This window comes from Rosa rugosa, chromosome 4 (assembly GCF_958449725.1).
Source record: "Rosa rugosa chromosome 4, drRosRugo1.1, whole genome shotgun sequence".
Taxonomy (NCBI): domain Eukaryota; kingdom Viridiplantae; phylum Streptophyta; class Magnoliopsida; order Rosales; family Rosaceae; genus Rosa; species Rosa rugosa.
This window is the reverse complement of record NC_084823.1, coordinates 34,455,065-34,466,003: the sequence shown is the minus strand read 5'-3', so window position 1 is coordinate 34,466,003 and position 10,939 is coordinate 34,455,065. Positions and strand designations below refer to the sequence as shown.

At 43.0% G+C, this 10,939-nt stretch overlaps 1 protein-coding gene across 1 annotated transcript; it reads right to left on the bottom strand.

The window, feature by feature from the left end:
- Positions 1 to 3,466: 3,466 nt before the first annotated feature.
- Positions 3,467 to 4,726, bottom strand: LOC133744696 (uncharacterized). The gene is made up of 2 exons (XM_062172763.1): positions 4,232 to 4,726; positions 3,467 to 4,126 (listed from the first exon to the last, which is right to left on the bottom strand). Exons 1-2 carry the CDS (start codon positions 4,724 to 4,726, stop codon positions 3,467 to 3,469), a joined length of 1,155 nt encoding a protein of 384 aa, XP_062028747.1.
- Positions 4,727 to 10,939: the final 6,213 nt, after the last annotated feature.

Sequence of the window (10,939 nt, the reverse complement as noted above, 5' to 3'; positions counted from 1 at the left end):
ATTCTCTCTGACCGGAATGCAGGAGGTATGTTTTGCAGCGTGATCCAGTATGATGCCTTCACCAACGACACTGTTTCCACTGGAACCACTCCATCATATTCAGCCAATGCCACAGGGGCTCTGTAAAAACCCCATGGCGCCCCTTTCCAAACCCTAAGATGGTCCCCCGAATCCGAGAAGGTAAAGAGCACACGTTGGCCCTCTACCTCTTCCACCTGCAACGTGCCATTCACCCTCCAAGCAGAACAAAACATCCCCAAAAACGATCGCACCTTAAACTCCCTAGCTGTCAGAAGTTTCCCAACCATAAAAACATCCGACTGCCTTAAGCCCTTGCCTTGTGACGGACGGAGATCCACTTGTCTCTTCCCCTCGACTATTGCAAGAGAGAAGGCGAGACGCGCGACCATGGCATCAACAGAATTCAGTTGAAAATTGCATAGAAAGCCAAAACCCCAACCCTAGAAACAAGAGAGAGAGGCGGCAGCTGTCTAGATTTTCTAAATATTATTAATTTTTCTTTTCTTTCATATGTTTTCTGATAAAGAAAAATGAATATAAAAATGAACATATCAACTTACATGAGACAATAACTGATTATATTATGAAATATGAGGGCCCTTCCACTAAAAGGGATCTTTTTTTTTGGTCATTTAAAGGATCCTTTGTGAGACCCACTTTTTGATCATATATTGGCATCTCGACCTTTCAGTTCTTATGACTCCATCTATAGATCACTTCTACAAATTTTTAGCCAAATTGATGACCGTTAAGGTATCAAACTAGATTAAATCAATAGACGAACCAAATCTGTCTAACCGGAACAGTTCATGTTTATAATTGTTAATCACAGTTTTAAATGTTTTAACGATTATCCATTTGGCTGAAAATTTACAGAAGTAATCTACTCATATAGACCTAAAAACTACTCATATGTGATCGAAAAGTTAGTCTAATTATAAGCGATCCCTTAAAATGACAAAAAAAAAAAAATAATCCATCTCTAGAAGGGCCCTGATGGATCATAATGGGGATGTTACTAAATTTATATATATATTTTTTTTTTTTAAGAATATCATATCGATATATATTAATACTCAGGCCAGAAAGGACCATTACATATCCTCCCTCTGCCATCTCTGGGTAGATAAAGAGTTTGTGAAAAAACCACAGCGATACATAGATTAGGTCCGATCATTTGACGGTACCCATGCTCACTTATTTAAGCAAGCCTACAAACTATGAAGTAACATAGTAAATAAGCAAGCCTAAAGATAAAACTTATAGTAACCTAAAAACAAAGGAAATAGAGTTCCCTAAACAAAGGGAATTATTGAAAAGGACAAACTACAGCCCAAAATAGCAGCTCAACAGCCTTAAGAAAGAAGCCCAACTTAGGCCCAAACAAAAAATGGCTTGACCCAAGCCCACAGACCATCTGCAGCCTCACTGGTCGATCATCGCAACTGACGCCAGACGCCGCTGCCGGGAAACCGACGCCAGCCCTCGCCTCTGCCACCTAACGCCAGATCTCGCCACCGCAATTCACCTCCCGACCTTGCTACCTCAAACGACGGCGAAACTCGACCGAGCCATGCCGAAACCAGTTCGATCCAGCACGCCGCCACCACCGTCCCGTCCCACCATCAAGTCCCCGATCATGGAGATGCTTCGACGACGTGACCTGCGTTGCACCGCCGCCCACCAAGCCCACCGACCCACATCTGCTGCTTGTCGCCAAATCCATCCCATCCAAAGCCCGAGTCAAAACCCCTTTCCAATCAGCTCTCAAGCCTCTAGTATTTCAGTTCCCGTCCGGCAGCAGCCTCTAGCCGGCGAGGCAAGCCACCGCCGCCCATGAGCGCCGCCGGACAAGAAGAAAATTTACAAACCCTAGACCAAGAACCGTCCGAGTTTTGTATCGTTTAGATCTATTGGAATCAACATATTCCAAATGATAAATTTATATCTATTCTTGATCAAAGTTGATCATATTTTATTAGGAGTTCTTATTCAGTTATTCCTATAGAATTTCCCATAATTTTGTGGACAAATATGTGTGGGCCCAGCTAGCCATTAATCTAGCTCCGCAATTGGCTGTAGTAATCATGTAATGATTAATTATTTGGCATCAACATCAAGTAAAGAGGGCCTAAACCTTGCGATTTACAAATCATAAATCAAAGTGGCGCATTTTGGAATAGTGTATGGCTAGCTTATGAAAAAGTTCAAAAAACCTAAATAATAAGGAGAATGCACATATATTCACGTCTTTAAGTACTTATAATCTGGATGATTACTGATTTACTGGTGAATAATAGTCCAACCGAGTAAACGCCATTTGGAATTAGATTTTGTTACAAATTATTACTTGTTATTGACCAATTATTACTTAATCAAGTATTTGTTTTTTGTTTTTTGAATAAATCAAGTATTTTCTTTGTAATCAAGTAATTACAGCTAGCTAGCTACTAGCTAGCTGTTTTTTAAGCAAGTAATACAATTCTGTATTGGAATAAGATCTCCAATTAGTTAGAATCGGAGACTACTTTCCTACTCTAGTGGAGTTTATATAAACCCTATATATAACACACACAATCCCAACACCAATTTATACAAACATTTTTCAGGGAGCTAGAGTAGTCTCCTCTCTTCTTCCACCATTCGAATCTCTTTCTTCACAATCTTCACGTTAGGCTTCTTTGTTCGGGCTCTGTCCCTGCTTCCCTGTTTATTTCGATTTTCTTTGTTTTAGTCTACTGTTTTTCGCTCAGTTCATCTCTTTAGTTCGAATTTTCGAACCATGAGGCCAAGATCCTCGCTGCTCTCCATCCATAGTCATCTCTATACCTCCCTCACCTTTGTTTTTCTTTCCCTTTTTACTTGGTTTCATGGCGGTATCAACATTCTTGGAGAATGGCTGCAAATTATACATATACTAAAGGCCCTAGAGCAACACTGTTCATAGCACTGTTCATTGAAAATACGGTTTTACCCCCGGTTTTTAACTTAAGTTACAATCCTACCTTTTTTTTATTACAATTCTTCCATATGCCCATATCCTTTCAGTTTTTTTTTTATAATTTTTTTATGGGAAAACAATTCTCTTTTGTATTTATAATTTTCTAAAATCATGGAAAAAATTTATTTTTTGTTGTATCTCATTTGGTGCTAATCTATTATTTTTTTTTTTGAAAGGGGTTTGGAACCCAGCCTAGCTGGGAGGCTCAGCCCCACGCCCGGTTCCACTTATTATATTAATAGGAAAATTTTGCAACGGGAGGGACATAAAACCTGAACCCCGTGCTACAGCAGAATAATGACTATAATCCTCATAGAGTACATCCTGAATAATAGCAGGAGTCTCATCTAACCATACATCATCAAGTAACCTAACACTAGCAAGGTGTGCTAAGCGATTTGCTACACCATTTGCTTCTCTATATATGTGTCGAACCCGGATAGACTAAAAAACCGTCATGTAAGCTTTACAATCTTCCAAGACACGACCCACCTCGGACAAATCCTCCTCATCCCTACTCAGGGCAGTAATCAATAGGATAGAGTCACTTTCAATATCAACATCCGTCCAACCTTGGTGGATACCAAGTAAAAGACCCGCTCTACACTCTTCAACCTCCATATGCAAAGCGGAGTGAGCATGTAAATGAGGCCTAGCTAAAGTTGTGACTCCCACACCTGCATCATTTCTAACGACTACCCCAATACCTCCACAATTATGCGCAATACGAAACGCCCCATCAACATTAATTTTGAGCCTCCCACTTGGAGGGCATTCCCATTTTGTCTTCAGACGCTTCTGCTTCACACTAGGCTTGTAATGATATGTTTGGAAAACTTCCAAATATTGCCCAACCCACTGAGCCAAGGAAGCTGGATTAAGCACAGACCCCTGCCACAAGACCTTATTTCTTTCAGCCCAGACGGCCCATAAAGAAGTGCAAAACAAGCCTTGCTCCTCAGTAGACAACGTATCAATCATAGACCACATCCATTCACATATGTTTGGAGCAGGATGATTATGGGGAGCTAGCTTTAGTGGGCCCTCCAACCAAAAAGATTTAATGGCAGTACATTCTTTGAAAATATGTAGACTAGTTTCTGCCTTTAAATTACAAAAGAGACAATTATAGTCTACAATATGTACCTTGCGACGAAGTAGAGCAGTACGAGTTGGCAAAATGTCACGCAACAACCTCTAGACAAAAACCTTGACTTTAGCTGGTACATGCATCTTCCAGACTGCAGCCCAATACCGACCCAACTGCCTACCAGTCGCATTGCTAGAAGAAGAGGCAGTTGACGAAGCTTCTCTAGCTTCCCTCCAGGCAAAGTACCCACTTTTAACATTGTAACAGCCCTTTTTGTCAAAATGCCAAACCAAGCGATCTTCTGTATGTCTCAAACTCAAAGGTATACTAGCAATGACATCTACCTCATGAGGTGTAAAAAGTTCCTGCAGCAAATCCAGCTGCCAGGCTTTAACATCTGGATCGATCAAATCCACCACCTTCAAATCTTCGAGTCCCTCCATTGGCAAAGAGAACGGTTTGAAATTATAAGGCACCGGGAGCCATTTATCATCCCAAACAGAAATATCATGCCCACTACCAACTTGGAACCTCATTCCTGTACACAAAACTCGCCTACCAGCCAATATACTTCTCCAAGTGTATGAAGCTCCAGCCTCTAACCTTGCATCCATTTGGGGAAGTATTTAGCTTTTAATAGCCTTGAGAGCAAAGATTCTGGTCTTTTGATGATGCGCCAACCCTGTTTAGCTAATAAGGCTAAATTAAAATCATGCATATCCCGAAACCCTAAACCACCCTCCCTCTTCGAAACACAAAGTTTATCCCAAGATAACCAATATATGGATCTTCCCTTTACTCTCCACATCCCCCCACCAAAACTGCGCCATCAATCTATGCATCTCATTGCATAAATGTTTCGGTAACTCGAAACAATTCATTACATAGGACGGGATAGCCTGTACCACAGCTTTGATCAATATTTCCTTCCCTGCTGCACTGAGAAGTTTATCTCTCCATCCATGTGTCCGTTTTTGCACTCTTTCTGTCAAGTACCCAAATGCCTCCTCTTTCGAATAACTTAACTCAACCGGTAACCCCAAATACTTATCATGTTTATCCACTCTTTGTACCCCTAACAAATCCGCCAACCTTTCCTGTTCCTCCAACTGGACATTTTTGCTAAAGGAGATGGAACTTTTTTGGAGATTAATTTGTTGCCCAGAAGCCATTTCATACAAGTGTAGTACCCCTTTCAAGCTAACACAATCAGTAGTCTCCGCTTTACAGAAGATAAAAGAATCGTCTGCAAAGAAAAGATGGGATATGCTAGGCGCACCAGCACAAATTTCAGCCCCTCTCAACCTTCCATTCATCTCCTCTGCACTGATGAGTCGTGAGAAAGCTTCTGCACAAAAAAGAAATAAGTAGGGTGATATAGAATCACCCTGCCTCAAGCCACGCTCAGGTTTCAAGCACCCACGAGGTTCTCCATTCAGAAGAAAGGCATAAAACACAGTAGTTACACATCTCATCAACTGTCTCACCCAACCCTCACAAAAGCCCATCTGTAACATAACACCTTCTAAGAACTTCCACTCCACCCTATCGTAGGCCTTGCTCATGTCAAGCTTGAGAGCGCAATACCCTTTCTTTCCGCTTCTTCTATTCTTCATAAAATGTGCAATTTCAAACGCAACTAAAGAATTATCCGAAATCAATCTCCCAGGAACAAAAGCGCCTTGAAATGGAGAGATAATGGAGTCCATCAGAGGCTTGATACGATTAGCCAACACTTTTGAACCAAGCTTGTAAATCACATTACATAAACTGATCGGTCTCAGTTGACTCATATATTGTGGCACCTTCACCTTTGGAATTAAAGTAACAAAAGTATTATTTATAGAACTCATCTGCTCATCCGAGGCCAGAAAGCATTTAACAGCTTCCACAACATCCATTCCCACAATGTCCCAAAACTGCTGGTAAAAACAAGGAGAAAAGCCATCGGGTCCAGGTGACTTCGCCGGGTGCATCTGCTTCAGTGCTTGAAACACTTCATTAGTTGATACTTCCCGCAATAGCACAGAGTTAACTTCTTCCGTAATCACTCTAGGGATAGCATCCAAAATAGTCTGAAAGGTCACAGGCTTGGAAGACGTGAAGAGACCTTGAAAGTACTGTAACACAATCTGCTCAAGTTGTCCATCCTCAGTACACCACGTCCCCTCATCGTTGAACAACCCTGTAATGGTATTTTTGCGTTTACGATTCGTGGCTCGCTGATGAAAAAATTTGGTGTTGGCGTCCCCATCCTGTAACCAGAATATTTTGGCTCTCTGCTTCCAAAAAGTCATCTCCTGAAGAAGCAGAGAGTGTAATTTGGCCTCCAGCGCTATTTTCACCGTAATATCCTGTGCATTACCAACTTTATCAAAAAAGATGGCCAACTTTGACCTGGTCTCCTCAATATCGCGTCGTAGGCTCCCAAACTTGGAGGAGCTCTAGACTTCTAAGCCTCTTCTTGTCCTTCTTATCTTATCACACAGTTTCAAAAAAGAGTCAGCACCTCTTCCACTCTACCATTCCTTCGCAACCACTGTCCTGCACTCCTCTTCTCTGACCCAAAACTCTTCAAACCGAAATCTCTTTCTCCGCTTTCTTTTCCTAGTTCGATCTTCACGCACCTCCAGCAAAATTGGAATATGGTCTGACTCATTCGGATTAAGGTGCACCACTCTTGAAGCTGGGAACAAGCTCTTCCAACTCTGTGTGGCTACACACCTATCTAGTCGAATTTTGATGACATGACCAGCTCTGATCCCTTGCCATGTGAACCTTGGCCCAACGAAATGCACATCTCCCAGCTGGCCAAAGTCTAGGGCATCTCTCAACCCCTCCATCTGTCTGACATTCCGCAACACCCCACCCTCTTTATCTAATCCTGAAGTAATCTCGTTTAGGTCATCTCCAATTACCCACGGCAAGTTACCATGCAAACTAAGAGTCTTCATAAGTGCCCACGACAAATGACGATTTTCCGGTTTAGGCTGACCATAGAAACCAGTAAACCGCCATCTTTTTGGATCCGAAACCTCCCCAATTACCACGTCAATGTGACTCGCCGAATACGATTGAACATCAATTGTCAACTCCTCCTCCCAGAGTAGGCACAATCCACCTGCTCTACTCACCCCCTTGTCGTGTTGTTTTTTCCTGACACAGTCAACCCCAAAACTGTGCCTCCACCCAAGTTGTCGCCGGATTGTTACCATCTCCTCTGCCGTGCATCTTGTTTCACTTAAAAACACCATCTTGGGAACGTTTAGGGATAACATCCCTTTGAGCCCTTGAACTGTCCAAGGGTTCCCAATCCCTTGGCAGTTCCAACAAAGTATATTCATTGTGCGTGATGGGTCGAGTCCGGACCCATCACGGAGGGGCGTTCAGGAGCACACCCAGAGTTCGTAGCTGTCTTCCCAAAAGTACGACCATACACCGGCTCCTTCTTTCTCCTTCCACCAACAACAAACCCTTTCCGCCCTCTGTTTCTTTTCTCTCCACCGGAAATACTAGGAGCACTGGGAGATATTGCATTCTTCCCGTGCAGGTTATCCTTCAATCCAGTAGGCCTACTAACCGTGAGAGACGGCCCGGCCTCAACTCGCCTCCCCACAAACCCACCATTAGGACACCGACCCTTCCCTTTGTCGCTAGTACGTGAGAAGCTTCTAGAAACTTCCCCATGCAAAACTTCATTAGCGGGCCCTTGACTTTTACCAGTCCTATGAGACAATCCATTAACTGCTCCACCAGTTTTGAAATAAAATAAATCTCCCAGGTTACCTCCACTAACCATGGGATGAGTTAAATCAGTGAAATTCCCTCCACTAGCAGTAGGAACCTTTAAAGTTTGAGCAGTCAACTCCACAGATTTTGGATCTCCCAAAACTCTCTCAGACTCCAGCTCATCATCTCCTAAAACACCGGAATTGTCAATCACCATCAATGCCCGAGTCAATTCTGGGCTTTCCAAAATCAGAACATCCCTCAATCTCTCCGCCTCACCGGAGACTACCGGCTGACGGGAAAGACAACAGCGTTTCTGCATCGGCCCTGCCTCAAGCTCCTCTGCCTCCAACCTACCGTCTATCTCCATCGTCGACTCAGCATTTGGAGGACAGACACCTTCAGACTCCTCCTGCTCCATTTCTGCTCGAGTTCAAACCAGCCCCGACGTCGGAAAGTCCGGGGCAACCATCGACTAGAGGTGGCAAACGGGCCGCTAAGCACGAGCACGGCACGGGCCCGACACGCTTAAAAGAGGCCCGGCACGGCCCAAGCTCGTTAGTGGCCCGGTACGACCCGAGCACGTTAGAATAACGGGCCAGGTTGGGCCTAGGAATATTGGCCCATTGGCCCGGCCCGGCCCGAGCACGACATATTGTGGGCCGGCCCGTTACAAATACAAAATTTCATTTTGTTTTTAAAAATATTTAAAAACCACTATAATGAGATTTTAATATTAGATCTCTTTTTTAAAATCTCATGACAGTTTCACCAATGCTATTTCTTTATATTGTCAAAATAGTGAAATAAAACATTATATCCTTGTTTTGACATAAAGTATTTTTTCTAATCTCATAATAATACAACTATAGAATGAAGGAAAGAATAATATGATACTAAATCTTCATTATATTAATAAAGATTAATCTCACAATAATATACTACAAGCAATATATTTTGAGTTATTTTTTTCTTTCTTTCTATCTTGTAGTGGAATATAAAAAAGGGCTAAATACAGATTACTACCTTATAGTTTGGGTCCAAAATCAATTAAGTCCCTGAACTTCTAATTTCATCAAAAACACCCCTGCACTCTCAATTTTGATCTAATAAGTCAAATTTGTTAGTTTTCCGACAATTGAGTTATTTAACTTGTTAATGTGGCTCATATATGGCCTATGTTTTATGATGTAGTGTCTGCAGGCCACCTCTAGTCAATTTAAGAGTGAGTCCTACTATTAAAAATAAATAGTTTTTCAACAAATAATCCAACTATAACTTGAACCCATAACAAAATATTAACGAATTGGACCTATTAGATCAAAATTGAAAGTGCAGGGGTGTTTTTGATGAAATTAGAAGTCCAGGGACTGAATTGATTTTGGACCTAAACCACAGGGTAGTAACCAGTATTTAGCCCAAAAAGGGCTAAATACAGATTACTACCAAAATATTAGAAAACTAATCTTAAAAAGCTAAGATTAAGAAAAATATTGTAGAACTTAATTTATTTTAATTTTCTAAATAGTTAAATAAAATTAATTTTTATTTATTCAAATTAAGATTTTAAAATCGTGCTTTATAGTGGGTAGGCACGAGCACGGCCCGTTTATTGACCCGGCACGAGCACGGCCCGGCACGATATGGGCTCGGGCCATGGGCCGGACCGGGCTTAATGTTTAAGTAAATGGGCCGGCACGAGCCCGGCACGATAATAAATGGGCCGGCCCAAGCACGGCACGAAGCACAACTAGGCCCGTTTGCCACCTCTACCATCGACCAACCACTTTTCTTCTGAGGGAATAAGCCAAACCGCCGCCCCTCCCCACGTTGTGCAGAGAGTCCACCGGAATGCTCCCCTTGCTGACGTTGTAACTCCAGCCATTTTTCTTTCTTCTCTGCGTTCAGCAACACACTATAGACCGGCTCCGACACAACCCCCGCCTCCCTGTCCGGACACCGAAAGCCTGTGTGAGATAATAACCCACAGAAAAGACAGAAGTGGGGGAGTCTCTCATACTCCACCCCATACCGTTTACCCACTGGCCAACCCGCCGCCTTGAAATCCACCTCACTCACTAGAGGCACCTCCACATTAATTCCCACCCTGAAACGAAGATAGCTACCCAAGCAAAGACCTTGTCTGTCAACTTGGGTTCGAACATAATGCCCTATCGCCGTCCCAATGCCTTTCCCTGTATCTTCCTTCATGTAACTCGGCGGTAGACCACGAACCCTAACCCAAAAATATTGGGTGGCCAAAGACACCCTCAAAGGATCCTCCATACCATTCGTCACCGCCACCGCGAACAACGACTTCTCAAAAGTCCATGGGCATCCTTTGACAACCCATTTGAGATCCGATTCAAACTTGAAAGAAATCAGTAGCTGATCACTCCCATCCAATGTACAGATCGTCAACTTTGACCGATCTGCCGGCCCCGACTTTGGAGTCCACAACGCCCCCAGAGTACTGATCAGCGCCTCCTTGTTATAGGATCTACATGTAAGCAACTCCCCCACCATGTAGAAACGTCGCTGCTTCTCCGAGTTGACATCCTCCGGAAGGATCACCTCAACAACATTAGCCTCCAACGCCATCTTACTTGCGAAAGTCCCAATCACCTCCTCCATAGAGATTAAGAACGAGTTAACTACTCTCCATGCCACCACCAGACACGATGGGCACCAGGACATGCAGATCCGTCCTTCAAGTCACGCCGGACACCACCTACAACGCCGCCGAGGACGCTTCGGAAACCCTAACTCTCTAAAGCCGTGCGAGAGAGAGAAGGGACTTTTCTGTCTCTTTTCCAACGTATGTTTTTTAGATATCTATTATTAACAACAAAACAAATCATATTATTAACAACAAAACAAATCATATTCTAAGTATCTCTGATGTTTTTTAGATTGTGACAAGCAAGAATACTTGGCTGCTATTTTGATCCAAGTCTCCTTTGTGGAGTACTCGGATGGGAACCTGATTTTTGCTGGGACACCTGATTTACGTTGGTGCAGGTACTGAGATGGAGATCTAGATCTGCTTGCCAGAGATCTTTGTAGTTTCGATTTCGACATCGGAATCATTCATGTTG